Source organism: Ursus arctos, unplaced genomic scaffold, assembly GCF_023065955.2.
Source record: "Ursus arctos isolate Adak ecotype North America unplaced genomic scaffold, UrsArc2.0 scaffold_19, whole genome shotgun sequence".
Taxonomy (NCBI): domain Eukaryota; kingdom Metazoa; phylum Chordata; class Mammalia; order Carnivora; family Ursidae; genus Ursus; species Ursus arctos.
This window is the reverse complement of record NW_026622863.1, coordinates 52,754,710-52,778,751: the sequence shown is the minus strand read 5'-3', so window position 1 is coordinate 52,778,751 and position 24,042 is coordinate 52,754,710. Positions and strand designations below refer to the sequence as shown.

General features: G+C 43.3%; 1 protein-coding gene and 1 non-coding gene across 2 annotated transcripts; one reads left to right on the top strand and one right to left on the bottom strand.

Moving 5' to 3' along the window:
- Nucleotides 1-515: 515 nt before the first annotated feature.
- ZIM2 (zinc finger imprinted 2) lies at nt 516-18,607 on the bottom strand. The gene is made up of 5 exons (XM_057314649.1): nt 18,229-18,607; nt 16,263-16,363; nt 13,119-13,245; nt 4,153-4,245; nt 516-1,600 (listed from the first exon to the last, which is right to left on the bottom strand). The coding sequence occupies exons 1-5, from the start codon at nt 18,605-18,607 to the stop codon at nt 627-629; spliced, it is 1,674 nt and encodes a 557-aa protein (XP_057170632.1). The 3' UTR covers nt 516-626.
- Nucleotides 18,608-22,912: 4,305 nt separating this feature from the next.
- LOC113248916 (U6 spliceosomal RNA) lies at nt 22,913-23,019 on the top strand. The gene has a single exon (XR_003313651.2). It is a non-coding gene; the product is annotated as a U6 spliceosomal RNA (small nuclear RNA).
- Nucleotides 23,020-24,042: the final 1,023 nt, after the last annotated feature.

Below are 24,042 nucleotides of genomic sequence, written 5' to 3'. Positions count from 1 at the left end.
CCACAGCTTGGGAGTTTCAAGTTTGCTTTGCCTGTAAAAATAGAATAAATATGCTCACTAGGTACACTGCAGCATTCCTTAAAAGATCAAATGATATACATGACAATATTTTGTAAATTATGAGGTAAATACATTACCAATTACATCAGCTCTGTGGATGAATCAATATAAGCACACCTTAAAAATCTTTCTACCATGCTCTGTATTGACACATCCCATGTGGTGAAGATACTGTATGTAAACACTTCTAGAAAAACTTGGGAACAGATTGCCTGTCTGGAGCACAACTGCCAGTCACAATTTTTTTGTCAGGGTGTCAAAATGAAGGTTTTCCATTCCATGAGCACCACCAAAGAAAGGCAAAATCTATTAACTTCTTTCCTATGTAACAAAAATATTCTTTGTAAGAATTTTCACCTGACTTACTGACACGTGCTGAATCTTCTTTTGCAAAAAGATTGTTTTATACCCTTGCAACCATTCACCATTTTCGTTTATCACATCATGAAGAGTTTTCAAGTTATTAAGTTATGAGGGCTTGGGGAGGGTCTTCTCACATTCAGAGCACTCAGTCTCTCTCCAGGATGGAGCCAAAGATGTTGAGAATGTTCTCTGACTGGAGGTTTTCAGTAATAATTGCACTCATCAGGTTTCTCTTGAGAATGGAGTTGATAATGTTGAGTGAGGTATGACGGTCGGCTGAAACACTTCCCGCACAGCTGACACTGGTAAGGCCTCTCTTGAGCATGAATTCGATAGTGTTGAATGAGATGTGAACTCCGACTGAAGGCTTTGCCACAGTCACAACACTGATAGGCTCTCTCTCCAACATAGTCATGTTTCCGCTGATAGCGAATTAAATGCGTCTTAACGCGGGGCAACCCAGGTGGGAGGGGTTTTGCTGCCTCATGGGCTTTGAGATGTTGAAAAAGATGCACATCCTGGATAAAGGCTCTGCCACACTGGAAACATTCATAGTAGTCTTCCTGACTATGAATTCTTACACGGCCACAGATATTTGCATGCTGAATCAAAGACTTTCCACCTTCATTGCATCCAAAGGACTTCTCACTGGAATGAGTCCTCTGGTGTCTGGTGAGGTGTGGCATGAGGTAGAAGGCTTCTCCACATCGTTTACATTCAAAGGGTTTCTTCCCGGTATGGATCTGCTCATGTCTCTCACGAGCTGTCTGGGTAATAAAAGTTCTTTCGCAAAATCCACATCTGTTCTCTTGGAGGAAAGGCTCATCACCCCCCGGCTGGGGACTGGTGCAAATTCCAGGAAAAGCACATTCCCGGGAATCCTTTCCCGGAGACCCTTCTGATTGTTTAGTAAGATCTGACCTTCTCTCAAAATCATCACTGTCTTGGCTTCTTTCTTGAGCGCGGGTCTTGGGCTCACTCATTGTTACGGAACTCGAAGGTTTCTGCTGGTTGACCTGGTACAAATCTGATGGATCATCGGGAGAAGACTCTCTTACACAGACACTGCAGAAGTTACCTACCATCCGATCCTCCATTCCTGCCCCCAAGGGTGACTCTTCCATAGGCAGGCTTTGCTCTGGAGTCAGATCTTTGGTTTTAGGTCTTTTCTCCCCATCTAAAAGAAATGTAAAAGTTCCTCTATTCTTTCCTCAGAGACACATCATTATAGTAGAAACATAAGAAAGGGACCAAAAATAACAGAACAGATCTTATGCAGATTGGGAGGGATTTAAACGCTTTGCTAAAAGTTTGGATTTTCTTTTGAGAGTAGTACTGGTCAAAAGTTTGTGCTTTACAAAGACAACTCTCTGTGTGGGAAAGAAACTGACAAGAGACAAGGATGAATACAATAGTCTCGTCCTGGCAGATAGCAGGTTGGGTGAGCAAAGTACGGATGAAAACAGTAGAGCCAGAATGCAGATTAGGAAATCATCAGGAAAGGGATAACTGGACCCACCACAATGGATTAGATCTTTTAGGAAATGGTCTTTGAAGAGAAGACTCAAGCGTGGAAGACTAAGAGACAGCTGTTCTGCCCGTTATCCTCACAGAGAACACCTCAAACCTGTACTCTACAATCACAGCACCATCTTCCATCAGCTTTAGCCTACAATAGCAGGCTCCCAACTGGTTTCTCTGCTGGTCTTCCTAAAGCCCACTTTCCATAGAACAGCCAGAGGGATCCTTCTAGAACAGTGCTGCCCAGTGGAATGCCCTGTAATGCAGTAAATGAGGTCTATTTTTGCTGTCTGATACAGAGCACTAGCCACATGTAGGTAATGAACACTTGAAATGTCACTGGTGTGACTGAGTTTAAATTTATGCAATTTTAATTAATGTAAATTCAACTATGTGTGTCTAGTGGCTGCCACATCAGACAGTACAGTTCTAAGGAGTCAATAATACTACCTCATTCCCTGGTGCAGACCCTCTAATACCTTTTTCACCTCTCACTAGAAATGAAATCCACATTCTTTAACATATTCCTATGTGAGCTGGCCTATGTCTATCTTCTCAACGTTATCTCCTACCCCCCTCCACTTTACTCAGACCGTATTGCTTTTCTTCCTTTTTCTGGAACACCTAAGCTCGTTCCAAACTTGAGACTCTGTATTTACTATTCCCCTTGCCTGCAACACTCTTCCTCAAGAGTTCTATGTGGCTACTCCTCCATCTGACTACCTGTCTTAAGTAGCCTCCCATTTGTCACTGTCTGCTTTACACTCAGACTGCATCATTTGTCTGTGTATCAACTATCATCCCCATTAAAATGCAAGGACTATAAAGAAAGGGACTTTGTCTGACTTGTTCATTACTGTAGCCACAGAACCTAAAACAGGGCTGGCCCACCACAAAGACTCAATAAATATCTGTGGAATGACTGAATGAGTCAAAGAGTGAATGTAAAGAAGATGTTGAAGGCAACACAGAGGCAGATAGAGGAGTCCCCTTGGCAGGGCCTTGAACTTTGTTTGGACATCTACTTCTCTGCCTACACAGGAAAAGGCAGGGAAAGCTGTATTGATTAGCACTAGACTGGGCACAGCTACTGGTTCAGGAATGGGATATGACCCAAATGGAACACTGAAAACTGAGGAGAGGCATGGCAAGAGCTTCTAATGAAGAAGCATCCTCGCTCTTGAGAATGCTTCTTGGACACACCTGCTCGCTTGCGCTCACGAGCACTGTCTCTTTCCAGCCCCCACCCCCAGACTAGAACAAGAAAGCACACCTAGGATTTGTTGGCAGAGTGAAAAAAAAATGAAAGTAGGCCCTTGATAACATCACTGAGCCCCTAAATCCAGCCATCCCTGAAGCCCAGGTGAGCAGTATTGTAAGCTAATACAATCCCCTTATGGCTTATACCAGTTTGGGTGTGGTTTTCTGTTAACAGGAGCTGAAGGGCAGCCATGATCCTGGCTGATACACATAGTGACCCAATTCAGAGGAGAGGATTTCATGAAGATGGCAAATGTTATCATATTGTAGCCATAGAGTTTAGAGAAGGTTAAATCTAGAAGGTTCTTGTCTTTAAGCCATAAGGATGTTGTTAGGGACCTTTTGGGGGCTGTAGAACACAGTGTGAGAGAGGGAGAGGAAAAGATGGACAGAGATACAGTGAGAGAGAGAGAGAGAGAGAGAGAGAGTGTGTGTGTGTGTGTGTGTGTGTGTGTGTTGGCAGAGGTAGGGGGATGGAAACCAGATTGTGGTGGTTAAAGAGGGAAGGGAAAGAGAGCCTTTGGGTGTCAACAAGTCTGAAGAGCTGCCATGAGGGAAAATGCAAGTCAAGTGGAAAGAAGAGTGTTATCACGCCAAGGTTTTTTCTTGTCTCAGTTAAAGAGGAAAGACCTAGGCTTTCTAGCTGCAAGGGGAAAGTCACGAATAAGTACAGGGGTTGAAACACTAGAGAAAAGGGAAACGGGCCTCCCTAGCACTAGGTAAGAGTGTCACTCGACTGCAGGAAGAGCAGATGAAAGAACTAAGTGCACACTAAGTGGTGAAGCCCTGAGATGAGAGCACCTACAAGCACCTACCACCTCTCTCTCCCTGGCCTGAGAGGACTTTGAGGGATGGTCCCTGACCAACAGCTCCCAGCCCCCATCTGACTGATGGGGGGGTTGTCTTCCCATAATTCCAGTCTCCATGGGCTTCCCCCTCACTACTCACCTTGACATATCTCTGCATTACTGTCTTCCTCCATCACACGTGACTCTTCCTCTTCCAGCTGTGAGATAATGTCAGGTTTAGAGAACTGGTACCCTGTTGAAGAAGGAGACTCATAACTTGGGGGTTCTACCGTGCACCCACAGCGACTCCCAGCCTAGGCTCTAAAGACTCAGAGATAATAAGTAAGATGCAAATTCACACAAAAGAAAAGTGAAGACTGTTTCTAATGAATTTGGCCCAAATGGAGACATTTTTGGTTGTCACAAGTTCAGGGAGAGGAAGGAAAGCTACTGATATCTGGTACACAGAGGCCAGGTCGCTAAACATCCTGCAATGCCCAGGACATTCCTCCACAGCAAGGCATGATCTGGCCCAAATGTCAACTGTGCCAAGGTTGAAAAACCCTGCTCTGGAGTAAAAACTGAAAGGCGGCTTAAGGACAGTGAGCTGGGCTCTCTACGTCAGCTTGGGGGATCTGATGTCATTGCTGCTCAAAAAGTTCTTTTCCTCCTGATACCTTCATTCCCGTTGTCTTAAAATGCTCCTTTCCCTCTTCCCCAGTTCTTTGTTTCCCAAACTTCAGTCATTTGCAGGCCACCTGCCATGGTCTGAATGTTTGTATACCCCCCAAATTCATATGTTGAAATCCTAATGCCCACACTGGTGTTATTAGAAGGTGGGGCCTTTGAGAGGTAGGCTTAGGTCATGAGGGTGGAGCCCTCATGAATGGGATTAGTGCCCTTATAAAAAAAAAAGGCTTAAGAGAGATTCCCTAGCCCTTTCCACCCAGTGAGGAGACAACAGGAAGCCTATGACCTAGAAGAGAGCCCTCACCTGACTATGCTGGCACCCTGAGCTTGGACTTCCAGACTCCAGAACTATGAGAAATAAATGTCTATTGTTTAAAGTCACCCATTCTGTGATATTGTTATAATAGACCAAACGAACTAAGACTCTACCTCATTATTTCCTTATTTATTGTCTGTGTCACCCACTAGACTTAGTAACATCCACAAACACAGGAATCCTCATCAATTTTGTAACACCAATGCCTATTCCAGAACCTGCCATACTGACAATTTCACTGACAAACTTATTAACGACCTTCACATTCTGGCCCTATCTATGTGCCACTTATAGTAATATTTAGCATTTAATACTCTTCTTTGGATCATCTCTCTTTTTAACTTAAAAGCACTTATTAAAATGGAAGCTTTATATCAACCTTAGAAATAGAAACCACAGTCATTTGCAAAAAAGGAAAAGAGCCCTGAATATAATACAGCAATAGACCCAACCAAAATTAATGTTATGGAGTGCTACCTAGTTCTGGTCGCCTAAGGCTCAGGGCCTGAGGTCTGCTCTCTCTTCACTAAAATGGGAGGCCAACAAGAGGTACTACCTAAAATAACCTTCTCTGTAATCCACTGTACTCATTCCACGTTTGGGAAGACAATGTCCTGGGTGATATGTAAGATCTCTATTAACCCAAAACCTTCAATGATACAAGAAGCCAAGGCCTCACAAGACTACAGAAATGCCTCCAGGTTACTGCACAAGGGCTAAAAAGGTAAAACTGACTTATTCCCTCTATTTTAAGTCATAAACGTGGTAACTGAGAGAAGAGTTATACAGGAAAAGGCACTCTTTTTTGCCTTCCTTGTGACCAACAGAAGTCTCAGTTCAAATTACACACTCTTCTTTTTAATACTTATTTATTTGAGAGAGAGCAAGAGAGTGCACACGCATGAGCGGGAGAGGCAGAGGGAGAAGGACAGAGAATCTCAAGCGGACTCCGTGCTGAGCACAGAGCCCGATGTGGGACTTGATCCCAGGACCCTGAGATCATGACCTGAGCCAAAACCAAGAGTCGGACCCTTAACCGACTGTACCACCCAAGTTCCCCTCACATTATACACTCTTGTGCCTGGTTTGAGGTAAGGCACTCCAATCTCCTCACACAGGTCTCTGACTTCACAAGGACAAGAGCACCAGCTTACTGACACTGGAATGGTGTTTGGTTTGATGGTATGTTTCAGGAGACCTCAGGCCCCCCAAAAAGCCACTGAAATGAAGATCCTAGGGAGGGAGTTAAGATGGTGGAGGAGTAGGGGAACCCTTTTTCAGCCAGTCCCCTGAGTCGAGTTGGATAGGTACCAGACCAGCCTGAACATCCATGGAATCAGCCTGAGATGCAGGAAGATACATCTGGATCTCTACAAATGAACATCTCCAGCGCTGAGTATTGAGGTACAAAGCGGGGTGCCATGAAACCGAGCACAGATACTGGAAGATAAACGGAAGGGGGAGGGAGCCGCCGCATTCAGGCGGCCACCTACACGGGGGAGCAGGCGGACTTGCGGACCAGCACCCGCGAGAGAACAGACTGAGACCGTGAGCCGGGGAACGCGCACCACCAGACTGAAACGGAGCTCCGGTGTGCTCACTGGAACCAGAATGAGACCAGGAGCTCCAGGAGCGCACGGGGCGGCTGGCGGCTGGCGGTGTTAGAAATACAAAGGACAGAGACGCGCCGGCCCTGGAAGTGAGGGCTGGGAGGCCGGGTATGGGGCGCACATCCCGGGACGCTGCAGGGTTGAGCAGCACCAACAGAAACAGAGTTAAAGTGGCCAGAACATCACTGGAGAACCGTCTGCGATCCCTCTGTTCTGAGACAGAGGCTGAGATTCAGCCACTGCTGCTCTGACTCTCAGAAGAGGCACAGCAAACCACCAGGGAAAGCCGCCAGAGAACAAAAGCCTGGAAACACCGGCTCACAGTGTGCCCATCCCCATCCCCCCTCGCAGGGGACACGGAGACTCTACCCAAACAGGGTTGCCTGAGTATCAGTGCGGCAGGCCCCTCCCCCAGAAGGCAGGCTGAAAAATCAAGAAGCCCACATCCCTAAGATCCCTATAAAATAAGGGCACATGGCCTGGGTCCCGGTCAATAATTTGGGCTCTGGACAACCCCGCAACCTCTCCACATCAGAATGACGAGAAGGAGAAATCCCCCCCCCCCCAGCAAAGAAAGGACAATGAGTCTGTGGTCTCTGCCACAGAACTGATGGATATGGATATAACCAAATTATCAGAAATGGAATTCAGAGTAACAATGGTCAAGATGATGTGTAGACTTGAAAAAAGTATTAACGAAAATGTTAATGAGAATATAGAATCTCTAAGGGCGGAAATGAGAGCGAATCTGGCAGAAATTAAAAATTCTAAGAGTCAAATGCAGTCAAAACTAGAGGCTCTGACGGCCAGAGTAAATGAGGCAGAAGAACGTATCAGCATTCTTATCAATTCGTATCAGCGAATTGGAGGATGGGTTAGTAGAAGAAAAAGGTAAAATAGAATCTGGACTCAAAAAAATCCATGCTCAGGAATGTAGGTTACGGGAGATTACTGACTCAATGAAACGTTCCAATGTCAGAATCATCGGCATCCCCGAGGGAGTGGAGAAAAACAGAGGTCTAGAAGAGATATTTGAACAAATTGTACCTGAAAACTTCCCTAATCTAGCAAGGGAAACAAACATTCGTGTCCAAGAGGCAGAGAGGACCCCTCCCAAGCTCAACCACGACAAACCTATGCCACGTCACGTCATAGTGCATTTCACAAATATTAGATCCAAGGATACAGTATTGAAAGCGGCCAGGGCAACGAAATTTCTCACTTACCAAGGCAAAGGTATCAGAATTATGTCAGACCTGTATACGCAGACCTGGAATGAGAGAAAGGGTTGGGGGCATTTTTAAAGCTCTTTCAGAGAAAAACATGCAGCCAAGGATCCTTTATCCAGCAAGGTTGTCATTCAGAATTGATGGAGAAATAAAGACCTTCCAGAATCGCCAGTCATTGACCAATTTCATAACCACGAAACCAGCCCTACAGGAGATATTAAGGGGGGTTCTATAAAAGTAAAAAGGTCCCAAGAGTGATACAGAACAGAAAGTCACAATCTATAGAAACAAAGACTTTACTGGCAACATGGCATCATTAAAATTATATCTCTCAATAATCAGTCTCAATGTAAATGTCCTAAATGCTCCCATAAAACGCCACAGGGTTGCAGAGTGGATAAAAAGACATGACCCATCCATTTGCTGTCTACAAGAGACTCATTTTGAACCTAAAGATACATCCAGACTGAAAGTAAAGGGATGGAATACCATCTTTCACGCCAATGGACCTCAAAAGAAAGCTGGGGTAGCAATTCTCATATCAGACAGATTGGATTTTAAACTAAAGACTATAGTTAGAGACACAGAAGGGCACTATATTATTCTTAAAGGATGTATCCAACAAGTGGATATTACAATTATAAATATATATGCCCCCAAAAGGGGAGCAGCAAGATACACAAGCCAACTCTTAACCAGAATAAAGAGACATATAGATAAAAATACGTTAATAGTAGGGGACCTCAACACTCCACTATCAGCAATAGACAGAGCACCGGAGCAGAAAACCAACAAAGAAACAAGAGCTTTGAATGCCATACTAGACCAGATGGACCTCATAGATATATATAGAACACTACACCACAGAACCAAAGAATACTCATTCTCTTCTAATGCCCATGGAACATTCTCAAGAATAGACCATGTTCCGGGACACAAAACAGGTCTCAACCGATACCAAAAGACTGAAATTATTCCCTGCATATTCTCAGACCACAATGCTTTGAAAGTGGAACTCACCCACAAGGAAAAACTTGGAAGAAACTCAAACACTTGGAGACTAAGAACCATCCTGCTCAGGAATGATTCGATAAACCAGGAAATCAAAAATCAATTTAAACAATTTATGGAGACCAATGAGAATGAAAACACAATGGTCCAAAACCTATGGGATACTGCAAAGGCAGTCCTAAGGGGGAAATACATAGCCATCCAAGCCTCACTCAAAAGAATAGAAAAATCTAAAATGCAGTTTTTATATTCTCACCTCAAGAAGCTGGAACAGCAACAGAGGGACAGGCCTAATCCACACACGAGGAAGCAGCTGACCAAGATTAGAGCAGAAATCAATGAATTAGAAACCAGGAGTACAGTAGAGCAGATCAACAGAACTAGAAGCTTGTTCTTTGAGAGAATTAATAAAATTGACAGACCACTGGCAAGACTTATCCAAAAGAATAGAGAAAGGACCCAAATTAATAAAATTATGAATGAAAAAGGAGAGGTCACAACCAACACCGATGAAATTGGAAGGATTATTAGAAACTTTTATCAACAGCTTCAGGCCAATAAGTTAAGCAATCTGGAAGAGATGGAGGCCTTCCTGGAAACCTATAAACTACCAAGAGTGAAACAGGAAGAAATTGATTTTTTAAACAGGCCAATTACTTATGAAGAGATTGAGTCAGTGATAAACAACCCTCCAAAAAACAAAACTCCAGGCCCAGATGGTTTTCCTGGGGAATTCTACCAAACATTCAAAGAAGAAATAATACCTACTCTCCTAAAGCTATTTCAAAAAATAGAAACAGAAGGAAAGCTACCAAACTCATTCTATGAGGCCAATATTACCTTGACCCCAAACCAGGCAAAGACCCCATCAAAAAGGAGAATTACAGACCGATCTCCCTAATGAATATGGATGTCAAAATCCTCAACAAGATCCTGGCTAATAGAATCCAACAGTACATTAAAAGGATTATCCATCATGACCAAGTGGGATTCATCCCTGGGATGCAAGGGTGGTTCAACATTCGCAAATCTATCAGTATCTTAGATTTTATCCAGAAGGAAAAAGCCAAAAATCATATGATTCTCTCAATAGATGCAGAAAAAGCATTTGACAAAATACAGCATCCTTTCCTGATTAAAACCTTTCAGAGTGTAGGGATAGAGGGTACATTCCCCAATCTCATAAAAACCATCTATGAAAAGCCTACGGCAAATATCATTCTCAATGGGGAAAAGCTGGAAGCCTTTCCGTTAAGGTCAGGAACACGACAAGGATGCCCACTCTCGCCACTATTATTCAACATAGTACTAGAAGTCCTTGCAACAGCAATCAGACAACAAAAAGGGATAAAAGGTATCCAAATCAGCAAAGAAGAAGTCAAAATGTCTTTCTTTGAAGATGACATGATACTCTATATGGAAAACCCAAAAGAAGCCACTCCCAAACTATAAGAAGTTATAGAGCAATTCAGTAATGTGGCGGGATACAAAATCAATGCCCAGAAATCAGTTGCATTTCTATACACGAATAATGAGACTGAAGAAAGAGAAATTAGGGAATCCATCCCATTTACAATAGCACCAAAAACCATACGTTACCTTGGAATTAACTTAACCAGAGACGTAAAGGACCTATATTCTAGAAACTATAAATCACTCTTGAAAGACATTGCGGAAGACACAAAAAGATGGAAAAATATTCCATGCTCATGGATCAGAAGAATTAACATAGTTAAAATGTCCATGCTACCCAGAGCAATCTACACTTTCAATGCTCTCCCGACCAAAATACTGATGACATTTTTCAAAGAATTGGAACAAATAGTCCCTAAATTTGTATGGAACCAGAAAAGGCCCCGAATCGCCAAGGAACTGTTGAAAAGGAAAAACAAAGCGGGGGGCATCACAATGCGGATTTCGAGCTGTACTACAAAGCTGTGATCACAAAGACAGCATGGTACTGGCACAAAAACAGACACATAGACCAATGGTACAGAAAGAGAACCCAGAAATGGACCCTCGGCTCTTTGGGCAACTAATCTTTGATAAAGCAGGAAAAAACATCCAGTGGAAAAAAGACAGTCTCTTCAATAAGTGGTGCTGGGAAAATTGGACAGCTACATGCGAAAGAATGAAACTTGACCACTCTCTCACACCATACACAAAGATAAACTCCAAATGGATGAAAGACCTCGATGTGAGACAGGAATCCATCAAAATCCTAGAGGAGAACATAGGCAGCAACCCCTACGACATTGGCCAAAGCAACCTTTTTCATGACACATCTCCAAAGGCAAGAGAAACAAAAGATAAAATGAACTTGTAGGACTTCATCAAGATAAAAAGCTTCTGCACAGCCAAGGAAACAGTCAGAAAAACTAAGAGGCAGCCCACGGAATGGGAGAATATATTTGCAAATGACACTACAGATAAAAGACTGGTATCCAAGATCTACAAAGAACTTCTCAAACTCAATATGCAAGAAACAAATAAACAAATCATAAAATGGGCAGAAGATATGAACAGACACTTTTCCAATGATGACATACAAATGGCTAACAGACACATGAAAAAATGATCAAATATATTAGCCATCAGGGAAATTCAAATCAAAACCACACTAAGATACCACCTTACGCCAGTTAGAACGGCAAAAATTGACAAGGCAAGAAACAACAATTGCTAGAGAGGATGTGGAGAAAGGGGATCCCTCCTACATTGTTGGTGGGAATGCAAGTTGGTACAGCCACTCTGGAAAACAGTGTGGAGGTCCCTTAAAAAGTTAAAAATTGAGCTACCCTATGACCCAGCCATTGCACTACTGGGTATTTACCCCAAAGATACAGACGTAGTGAATAGAAGGGCCATATGTACCCCAATGTTCATAGCAGCATTGTCCACAATAGCTAAATCGTGGAAGGAGCCGAGATGCCCTTCAACAGATGACTGGATTAAGAAGTTGTGGTCCATATATACAATGGAATATTACTCAGCTATCAGAAAGAACGAGTTCTCAACATTTGCTGCAACATGGATGGCACTGGAGGAGATAATGCTAAGTGAGATAAGTCTAGCAGAGAAAGACAATTATCCTATGATTTCTCTCATCTATGGAACATAAGAACTAGGAAGATCAGTAGGGGAGGAAAGGGATAAAGAAAGGGGGGATAATTAGAAGGGGGAATGAAGCATGAGAGACTATGGACTCTGAGAAACCTACTGAGGGCTTCAGAGGGGAGGGGGTGGGGGAATGGGGTAGACTGGTGATGGGTAGTAAGGAGGGCACGTGCTGCATGGTGCACTGGGTGTTATACACAACTAATGAATCATCGAACTTTACATCAGAAACCAGGGATGTACTGTATGGTGACTAACATAATAGAATAAAAAAAATAAAAAAATAACTTAACCTGAAATGAAGATCCTAGCACTAGTACTAAAAACGTTTAGCTTGTGGGGAGAGGTAAACAACCTTGCCTCTGAATATGAAGAGAGACTGGCAATCTCTGCCTCTTAAACTTTAAGTCTAGTAGAAGCCTTTGGAGCTCCTGAAATTTTCATCAATTTCTTCACACATTCAAAAAACATCACTTCTACTGTGCCAAGACCTGCTGAAGCCCACCCCCATCCGGCAGTACAGCCATTTAATTTAAGGGAGTAGATTCTGGAGCTGAACGGCTTAGGGTCAAATCCCAACCTGCCACTTCGTAGCCGTGTGGTTTTAGATAATTAAACTTTCCCATGACTCTGTTTCCTCATCTGTGAAATGGCAATAATAATAAAAATAACGAGAAATATACCTCCCCCTCACAGGACTAGTGTAGGGATTAAAGGAATTAAGACATGTACAACGCTTAGACTACTGCCTGACGCATTTTAAGTACTCAATGTTAGCTCTATTATGAGTAACAGTGAATTTGATATTAAAATATTGTCTTTGGGGCGCCTGGGTAGCGCAGTCATTGGGGCGTCTGCCTTCGGCTCAGGGCGTGATCCCGGCGTTCCGGGATCGAGTCCCGCGTCGGGCTCCTCTGCTGGGAGCCTGCTTCTTCCTCTCCCACTCCCCCTGTTTGTGTTCCCTCTCTCGCTGGCTGTCTCTGTCAAATAAATAAATAAAATCTTAAAAAAAAAAAATTGTCTTTGATCTGAGTTGAGATTCACTGACATGGCTAACCGCTATTACTGATCTTCCTGATATGAGGACAGAAAAGAGTTGAGAACCACTGCCCTAGCGGGCAGAAACCAAGTTCCATGGAGAAGGCAGCCTTACCTAAGGAGACCAGGTTCCTGTAATTCTCCAGCATCACCTCCCGGTAGAGGTTCCTCTGAGCAGCACTAAGGTAGGTTAATTCCTCTGGACTGAAGTCTACAACCACATCCTTGAAAGTCACCAACTCCTAAATACCAAAAACACTTCAAATGATCAAAAGCCAGAAATTATTCCAAGGAGAGGGAAGGAGCCTGATGAGAGAGGACTGAACATAAAGCATTGAGACTGGCAGAAAACTCCTTTTTTTTTTTAAGATTTTATTTATTTATTTGAGAGAGAGAGGATGAGAGAGCACAAGCAGGGGAGAGGGAGAAGCAGGCTCCTCGCCGAGCAGGGAGCCCGATGTGGGGCTTGATCCTAGGACCCTGGGATCATGACCTGAGCCTAAGGCAGACTCCTGATGGACTGAGCCACCCAGGTGCCCCCGGCAGAAAGCTTCTAATCCAAGTGTTCTAATCCAGAGGGTACAGGGACCTAGTCATATACCTTTCTTTGTCTTGTTGTATGAAAGAAGGGAGAGTATTTCTGATACAGTTCCCACTGCTAATTACTCCAAATCTGGGTTAGAGGCAAAAGATCATTTTAAGGGATCCCTGGGTTGCTCAGTCAGTTAAGCGTCTGCCTTCGGCTCAGGTTGTGATCCTAGGGTCCTGGGATCGAGTCCCACATTGAGCTCCTTGCTCAGTGGGGAGCCTGCTTCTCCCTCTGCCTGCTGCTCCCCCTATTTGTGCTCTCTCTCCCTCTCTTTCTAATAAATAAATAAATAAAATATTTTTTAAAAAGATCCTTTTAAGCCACTTTATAAAGAAATAATGAATGTGCATAATTAAAAGCTGAGTAGTATAGCTCAGCCTCAGGAATCAGAGAGAGTTAGGTTTAAGTCCTGGCTCTGGTTCTTACAATCTTTGTGAATGTGAATAGGTTAAGCCTCAGTGACTCATCCGTAAAATCCAAAGAGCTTATAAAGAGATATTCAATCTTATTAATAAACAGAGAAATGCAAATCAAAATGACAAAGTATCATTTATACTCATTCGACTGACAAAAATTAGTAAGTCTGACAATACCAAATGTTGTCTAGAATGTGGACCCGTGAGACCTCTTATTAGATGCTAGGGAAAATGTAAACTGGTAAACCACTTTGGACCCAGAAATTATATTCCTAGGTATATTTGCTCATGTGTACTTGGAGACACTTACATTCTATTTTTTTTTTTAGCCAGTGAGAGAAAGAGAGAGAGAGAGAAAGAATACATGCTACAAATGCATGAAGCAGGGGGAGGGGCAGAGGGAGAGGGTGAGAGAGAGAATCTTCAGCAGGCTCCACATCCAGCGTGGAGGCTGACGTGGGGCTTGATCTCAAGACCCAAAGATCATGACCTGAGCTGAAATCAAGAGCCAGACGCTTAACCGACTATGCTACTCAGGGGCCCCCTGACACTTATATTCTTAACACTGCTGTTTGTAACACCCAAAACCTGGAAACAATCCAAATGTCTGTTTAGAGTAGAAGAGATAAATGTATTACAGTATAGTCATACCATGGAATAATATTCCAGCAATGCAAACCAATTAACTACAGTTATAACAATCTTGATAACCGAAGGTTGAATCAATCAATTAATTAATTACAGATTTATTTATTTATTTATTTGACAGACAGAGAGAGCGTGCACATGCATGTGCGTGCACATGTGCCTGGTGGGGGAGGGGCAGAGAGAAACCTAAGCAGAATCCACACCGAGCATAGAGCCCAACACAGGACTCAGCCCCACAACCCCCAGATCACGACCCAAGCAGAAACCAAGAGTCAGACACTCAACCAACTGTGCCACCCAGGTACCCCTAAGGTTGAATTTAAACTAGGTATTAGAAGACTACATAAGAATATGATACACATTTTATTAATATACAATATCATATATTGTGTTTTCAGGAAAACATTATGCAGATCTATGGACAATTGATTTAAACTAGAAGTCATATACTGGCTACCCAGCTCCTACAGAGGGGTTTATTTGGCTTTTCTTATGGATTTTTTAAATTATTTTATTTAAAATTCATATTAACTGCCAACACCAAAAAATTTATAGATTTAATATTATTAACTGGAGTTTTAAAATCAGAAATCAGGCTCCATGCTCAGCACGGAGTCAGTTCAGGATTTTCTCTCCCTCTGTCTCTGCCCTTCCCCCCCTTCTAAAGTAAATAAATAAATCTTTAAAGAAATTATTTAACAAGAACATTAAGGAGAACATTTCTGAAAAAAAAAAGTAAAACCTCACAACAGTATCGTGTCCCTATAATAGCTGCCATTTATTTCACATATAAAAAGGACCATAACAGTGCAAACGACATAAGAGTTGTTTTGAAGGAGCCAACACTAGGCATAAAATGGAATACTAAAATACAGACACAACAATTATTTCAAGAGATAGAAAAAGCAGAAAAATGTTAAACAGGTAGTATGTGGGATGGTGATAAGTCCAACAGAGAAAAATAAAGCAGGGAAAGGGGATATAAAGAGTCAGAAAAAAAATTTTTTAAGATTGTATTTATTTGAGAGAGAGACAGAAAGAGCACACATAAGCAGGGGAGGAGCAGAGGGAGAGGGACAAGCAGACTCTGCACTGAGCGCGGAGCCTGAGGGGGGGCTCAATCCCATGACCCTGAGATCATGACCTGAGCCAAAACTAAAAGGCAGTAGCTCAACAGACTGAGCCACCCAGGTACCCCGAGTCAGAAAAAAAATTTAAGTAGGATAGCCAGGGAAAGGCTCAGTTAGGTGATATTTATGTAAAGACTTAAAGGAAATGAGAATGTGATTTAATTCGATAGGGAAGGGGCGCCTGGGTGGCTCAGTCGTTAAGCGTCTGCCTTCGGCTCAGGGCGTGATCCTAGTGTTCTGGGATCGAGCCCCGCATCGGGCTCCTCTGCTGGGAGCCTGCTTCTTCCTCTCCCACTCCCCCTGCCTGTGTTCCCTCTCTCGCTGGCTGTCTCTCTGTCAAATAAATAAATAAAATCTTTAAATAATAATAATAATAATAATAATAATAATAATAATAATTCGATAGGGAAGGTCTAGAAATCAGGAAGGTGAGATCCCCATATTGGAGAACCAAATCAGAAGAAAGCTTCACTCACCTGGGATCCAGCAGATGAGGGATTATCAGACATCTCTGTGTCTTTTTGGTGTTCTTTGGTGTTCCTCTCTTCTTCAAGAACAAAGTCCTGAGGAGGGAAACCTAGAAGAGAGAAGGAATGACCATGGAACTGAGTCCAGTCTGGCAGTACCCACAGACAGAGAGTGGCTTGCCGCCCCATACCACCCTTCCTGCCATAGAAGACAGCAGCAGTCCTGGACTTCCTATAAGAGAAAAACCATGGGCATCTTTTCTCCTCTCAGTATAGCAAGTTCCAAAAAAGAGCTCTGGGCATTTCCCAGCTTTAAACCCTTCAATGACTCCCCACTGCCTTCCAAATAAAGTGGAAATTCCTTCTTTATCAGTGGTTCCCAGCCTCACTGTCCACTCACAATCACCAGGGAACCTCAGTTTCTCAACTGTAAAATGGGAATAATACTTATACTTCTAAGGGATCTTATGAAGCACACAAGCATTTTAAAATGTGGCCCCTCTTAAAGCTTTTCCTACATCTTTTTCATTCACTGATTTAGAAGATGGCCACCATGTTCCCTACAGAAACCCGAACCTTGAAGGCCTTCCCTGCCTGTAGTCTCTTCCCAAGTGCACCCTTTATTCATCTATTGTTTCTTTCTCATAACGCAGGGAGTTCTCTTTCCCCTGAATTCCAGCTCCATCAATAGCTCTGGCCTTTGGCCAAGTTTTTAACCTCTGGGACAATACCCTGTATGTCCACCTGAGGCAGTATAACACCACGATTAGAGTACAGATGCTGGAGCCAACTGCTCCAGCCTGAATCCTGATGAATTGCCGGGTCATGGGCAAGTTACTCAACCTCTATGTGCCCCCGTCTCTTCATCTATAGATTAAGGGTAACACCTATTTCAAGAGCTATTAAGAGGACTAAATAAATTAGTATATATAAAACACCTAGAATATAGTACATTGAAAGTATTCAATATGGGGTGCTTGGGTGGCTCAGTCAGTTAAGCTTCTGCCTTTGGCTCAGGTCACAATCCCGGCGTCCTGGGATCAAGTTCTGCATCAGGCTCCTTGCTCAGTGGAGAGCCTGCTTCTCCCTCTCCCTCTGCCTGCTGCTCCCCCTGCTTGTGCTATCAAATAAATTTAAAAAATATATTTTTTAAAAAAAGTATTCAACATGTTCACTATTATCTTCAAAATCCTTTTAAGAAATGCAGGTGCACATAATTGGACTAATCATACTCCTTAATTCATATCAGTATTAAGCCATGCATGGCCCTGTTTACTTTAAATTTATTCATTTACATGTTTAATTAATGCCTGTGAATTCACTACCCAACCCCCAATCTAGAACATTCCCAATAACTTATATCTACCCATCTGCTTTTTCCTGTCCACCCCCAGCCCTCTCTTCAGAGGTAACTGTGGTCTTATATTCATATTTTTTGTTCCCTCGCCTGCCTCTCTCTACCCCTCTCTCTCTCTCCCTCTCTATATAAAATACCCCTAAACAATACTTTGTTTAGTATCACTTTTATTCAAAGGACTATGAGAAATAAATGGCTTTCTTCTTTCATTATTAAAATACCCTTAGCTCCAATCTAGTAACTTGAGTTTCCAAGAGACCAAATTCTGGTCAAGATTAAACTTCCAGGCCTTGCATCTCCCACACTTTACATCCTCCTTTTTTTGGCTGTGTGTGTTATTTTGTGTTGTGTTGATACTAAAGTTTAGGCGAGATAAGAAATGGAGCGGTGAGGAACAAAGCTGGGGAAAAGGGGTACTCTCAGAGAAATAGTAAATATTAGAAGCAAAAGCCAAACCCAAAATTTCTTCCATCTCAAATGAGGTAGATTAGACAGGATTATAAAATTCATTCTTTCATTTATTCATTTGACAAATTTTTATTCATCTCCTGTTGCATGCCAGGCATACAGAGGATGTTCAATAAATGGAAATGGCTAGTTGCTTCCTTTCTCTCTCACCTTTCTCCCCACATGCTTGGATCAAACTGGCCACCAGGGTTCCTGCCTCCTTGCTGTTTTTAGGCTTTTTTGACCTCACCCAGGTCCGAACCTCCTCTGGTAGGGTGTTCAGAAACTGTGCCAGCACCAGTTGCTCCATCATCTGCTCCTTGGTGTGGGTCTCCGGCTGCAGCCATTGCCGGCAGAGCTCCTGGATTTGGCTCACAACTTGGTGAGGCCCGGTCACTAAAAGATATTGAAAATCCCTAAACTTTTGATGAGAAACTTTCAGAGCCCCTGGATTTCTTATGGGGATGGTTTCTGGATTCTCTTCTTGATCACGTAGACAGAAGAGCTGAGGATTCTTCAAGATATCCAAAACGTCTGTCACGTGCAGCATCTTTACAGCTTGGCCCTTCACAGGATGGAGATACTCTAAAAGGCAGGCTGCTCCAGAACACACTTTGTGGAAGATGGTGGGCAGAGTTGTATCATATGAAAAAAAGATACAGAAACCCAGGACCTGCAGAAGTTACGTAGAGAGGTTTACAAATGGTCTGCACCTTAGCACTGGACAATGGGGTGGAGGTGATTTGAAGCAAAAGGAGTTACTTCACTTCACACAAATGCCTAAATACACATTCCCAGAAATCTGCACATCTCCAGATAAGATGCTACTTCAGCCCTATCCCCAGATCTGGAAAATGCATAGGCACAGGCTTGAGATATTTCAGAAACAGCACTGAAAGGAAAAGAGACTTGAACCTCAAACACAATGAACTGAATTAATTTGATGAACCACAGAAGAATTTCACTTCAAAAAATAAATGAGTTAAAAATGACTTTATATTATACAGAATAAGTAAAGAGCCTAATAACATATACATCCTACAAAGGACTGGATTCATATGCAAAATATTTAAAGAATGCCTACAAATCAGTAAGAAAAGGGGAGATAAACAAGAGCAAAAAAGTTAAAAGATCTGAGCAGGTATTGCACAAAACAGAGCGAAATGGCCAAGAGACATGAAATGGGGCTCAACTGCATTAGTTATCAGAGAAGTAGGAATTAAAACCATAATGAGCTATCACTACACACCCTCCAGAACATTCTAATTGAAAAGAATCAGACAACAGTAAGTGTTTGAGAGGAGAAAGAACCATGGTAGAATAGTACATTCATACAAGGCTTCCACTAGTTTCCTTTTCCAATCTCAATATATAAGATTACTAGCCATCTTGCAAGTCAATAGGGCCAGCTTCATGGGCATGCAACAGGTGCAGTCAAACAAGGCTCCATGCTCGGAAGGGCCTCAAGCTTAGTTTAATACTCTGCTGTTGCTATCTTGAGATTTTTCATATTTTAAACAAGGGGACTGATATTTCATTTTGCATTAGGCCATGCAAATTATGTAACTAGTCTGCTCAGCAAGAATATTATCATTCCTCAAAATCTGTTGCCAATTAAACAGATGAAAAATATATCTTAAATTTTGTATTTCCCTAAATTAATAATAAAGCTTACCACATTTTTCAGACTTATTGGCCCTTTATAAATTGCACCTATCCTTCGCCTTCTTTTCAGTAGGTGCTTCTGTTGTTGATTGGTAAAGACTATATATAAATGAAGGATATTACTTGTCCTGCTTGCTTAAAAAAAAATTCTAGCCATGCCACACCTTCTCTTTAGTCTTTGTAGAATTTTAATATTTTAACGTGCAATTTATCACTCTCCATTCAGAAATAAGTTAAATATGCAATTACATTTTATTACTGTTTTATTTAAACATTTCATTTCATCCTGGGTGGACAGAGGTTATGGTGGAAGGAGGAAGCAGGGACTGAAGGGGATAAATGGAAGAGTGGAGCCAAGGCAAGAGAAACGGAGCAGAGCAAGGTAAGGCAAAGAGCCGGGCAGAGCTGAAGGGGGAATGGGGCAAGACAAAGAGGAAGAGCAGACGGCGGGGGCTGGGCTGGGCTGGGCAATAAGGGGCGTGGCCGGGGCAGGGAGGAGAGACTGACATCAAGAGCAGAACTGAGGCAGAGGGGAGGACCGAGAGAGGAGAGGCCGGAGCAGCACGAGGGGCGGGACAGAGGCGGGGCCCTGGGGGGGAGGCAGGGCTTAAGCTCAAGGCGGGACCTGGGATAACGGCCGGTCGGGGTGGGAGGGGCGGGGCCTGGGGCCGACGCTGGAGCAGGTAGGGGTGGGGCTTAGGCTCGAGGCGGGGTCTGGGGGTGTCAGAGAGTCTGGGGCCGGGAGGGGTGGGGCCTGGCATGGGGGCGGGGCCGAGGCCAGCGGCTCAGGGAGGACGTTGGCCAGAGGCCTGGTAAGGACGGCCAAGGGAGGTCGAGAAACTGAGGCGCATCAGGGCGCAGCGAGAGAGGCCACTCCCGCGCACCGGTGTTCCTCAGCTCCTGGGTGTCCGCAGACCCCACGTCCCACCCAGGCCCCTTCCCTACGAGGGCCACTACTTCCCGTGGTCTCCTCATACGGAGGCGCCCACCGAATCCCCACCCCCGGCACAGCTGCTGGGATGCCAGGCGTCAAAGCCTCGGGCCTGCCATGGCGACGCCCCTCAGGGAGGCCTGCGTCGCCGCCCTGGGCTTCTCGCGCTCTCAGGTGTGCCCGCCCCTCACCCTCACGTCACCTCCGACCACGTTCGCTGGGGATGCCCAGTGCCACTCACATGCTCGCCCCCACGCCCGCCCCCACGCGCGCGCGCTCACCTCGCCCGCCACGCGCCTCGTCTCGCCCGCCCCGCGCCTCGCCTGACAACCGCTCACGCTCGGGCTTCGCACCGAAGCGGCGAAGCCGCAGCGCATGCGTCCTGCCGCCTCTGCGCTTGCGCTCTGCGGGGCTGCCGGAGTCCGCGCATCGGAAATCCGGGGCCGCTCCTCACTGGTTCCCCTGGGGGTGCTCAAGGCAGGGCTGGGGGCGGGGGGGAGGAAAGGACTGGTGCCCGGGTGGCCTTTCTCCTGTTTGAATAGTTAATACATGGTTTACATGTTTATAAGTAAATAAATAGGTTGCAGTGAAAAGTCTTCCTTCCACAGTGTGTGCGCCACCCACCAATTTTTTATGCCCGTAACCACAGGGTAACCACTGCAATTAGTTTGTGTCCTTCTGCAGTTTCTTCATGCGTGTATACGTGTATATGCATATATAGTATACCTACACGTGTACATAATATACACACGCATATACATACATGTGTGATTTTTATTGATATATATTTTATACATATATGTTCCCATACATGTGTATATATCTCCAATATAAATGAATTTTTTAAAATAAAAAATTGCAATTTTTATAAATATATAAAAATTACATATAATGCAATATTTACATATGCAATATGATATGTAATGGAAATATATAATTGTATATTGTTATAATACATAGGTTCACTATTGTACATAATTATATATTTGTATAAATATAAGACAATTTTAGGTTTGTGTAAATATTCGTATTCTCACGTCCTCCCATTTTTAGACAAAAGGTGGCACACTTTACACACTCTTCCATGCCCTGGTTTCTTTTCACTTTCACTTACCAGTATATCTTGGAGAGATTTCAATATCGTACAAAGAGAGCTTGCTCAGTTTTTGAACAACTGTTTGGATGATCTTCTATGGTTGTGATCTCACTTATTTAACTAGTTTCCTGACTGCAAGACAGTTGAGTTGTTTTCAGTCCTTTTCCACTGCAACCAGTGTTGAGCGCATACCCTTGACCTTCAACAGTTGTGCTGGCGTGTAAATCTACAGGTAAGATAAATCCCCTGACACAGAATTGCTAAAGCAAAACATGTATGTGTCTTTTTTAGTTTTATTTTATTTTATTTTATTTTTAAGAGGAGAGAGAGAGAGAGAGAGGAGGGGGAGAGGAAGAGAAAGAATCCCAAGTGGGGTCCATGCCCAGGACGGAGCCCCATGCGGGGTTTGATCTCACAACCCCAAGATCATGACCTGAGCCAAAATCAAGAGTTGGATGCTTAATGGACTGAGCCACCCAGGCGCCCCAAGGTTTGTTTTTAAGTAATCTCTACACCCAACATGGGGCTCTAACTTACAACCGTGAGATCAAGAGTCGCATATTCTACCAACTGAGCCAGCCAGGTGCCCCATGCAGTTGTCATTGATAGAGATTTCTAAGTTGTCTTCCGTTAACACTATTGCATCTTAGATCCCCACCACCCTATGTGAGCATGTCTGTCCAGGGGCTCTGCTCAGGTGAGAGAGGGAAGCCCTGCCTCCCAGGAAGGCCCAGAATGTCGTGACCAGGCTACGTCTACAGATGTGGGAGCACAGGCCTGAAGGAACCAAGGAACTGATGAGTCTGATATTATTTTAAATACCTCATTGACTTTGTGGGTATCAAGAAACTGATACTAAAGTTTATATGAGAGGCAAAAGATCCAGAATGGCCAATATAATATTGAAAGAGAAAAACAGGGGAACCTGGGTGGCTCAGTCAGTTAAACATCTGCCTTCAGCTCAGGTCATGATCCCAGGATCCTGGGATCAAGTCCCACATCGGGCTCCCTGCTTCTCCTCCTCCTTCTGCCCCTCCCTACTTCATGCTCTCTCTCTCATAAACAAATAAAATAATCTTAAAACTCTTTAAAAAATGAAAGAAAGAAAAAGTCAGAGGACTTTGGGACTTAACACTACCCAACTTTCAAAACTTAACTGGTTATTGCTCACTTCAGCAGCACATATACTAAAACTGGAACGATGCAGAGAAGATTAGCATGGCCCCTGTGCAAGGATGAAATGCAAATTCATGAAGCGTTCCATATTTTTCAGAGAACCAATAAAATCAATAAAAATAGGTCAACATCCTGACATATAATAGTGAAACTTGCAAATCTCAGAGACAAAGAGAAACTCCTGAAAGGAGCTCAGGACAAGAGGTACGTAACCTGCAAGAAACATTAAACTGGCAGCAGACCTATCCACAGAGACCTGGCAGACCAGAAGGACTGGCATTATATATTCAGGGTGCTAAAAGAGAAAAATATACAGCCAAGACTACTTTATCTAGCTAGGATGTCATTCAAAATAGAAGGAGGGATGAAAAGCTTCCAGGACAAATAGAAACTACAAGAATTTGCGATCACCAAACCAGCCCTGCAAGAAATATTAAAAGGGATCCTTTAAGAGAAGAGAGAGCCCAAAAGTAACATAGACCAGAAAGGAACAGAGACAATATATAGAAACAGTGACTTTACAGGCACTATGACATACAATGTCACAACAGTGACATACAATGGCACTAAATTCATATCATTCAATAGTTACTCTGAATGTAAATAGGCTAAATGTTCCAATCAAAAGACACAGGGTGTCAGACTGGATAAAAAAGCAAGACCCATCGATAGGCTGTCAGCAAGAGACCCATTTTAGAGCCAAAGACACCTTCAGATTGAAAGGGAGGGGTTGGAAAACCACTTCTCATGCTAATGGACATCGAAAGAAAGCTGGGGTGGCCATCCTTATATCAGACAAATTAGATTTTAAACCAAAGATTATAATAAGAGATGAGGAAGGACACTGTATCATAATTAAAGGGTCTACCCAACAAGATCTAACAATTGTGAATATGTATGCCCCTAACATGGGAACAGCCAGTTATATAAGGCAATTAATAACAAAATTAAAGAAACATATCAATAATAATACAATAATAGTAGGGAACTTTAACACCCCACTCACTACAATGGACAGATCATCTAAGTTGAAGATCAACAGGGAAACAAGGGCTTTGAATGACACACTGGACCAGATGGATTTCACAGATATATTCAGAACATTCCATCCCAAAGC

What these genes read in the sequence shown, in the direction of transcription:
- ZIM2 (XM_057314649.1), bottom strand. Translation starts at nt 18,607, where the DNA reads ATGCTGCACGTGACAGACGTTTTGGATATCTTGAAGAATCCTCAGCTC. An exon ending in CCAAGCATGTGGGGAGAAAG is followed by an intron (nt 16,364 to 18,228) that starts GTGAGAGAGAAA and finishes TCTCTCTTCTAG; the next exon opens with GTTTCCCTCCTCAGGACTTT. An exon ending in CAGGAACCTGGTCTCCTTAG is followed by an intron (nt 4,246 to 13,118) that starts GTAAGGCTGCCT and finishes CTTCTTCAACAG; the next exon opens with GGTACCAGTTCTCTAAACCT.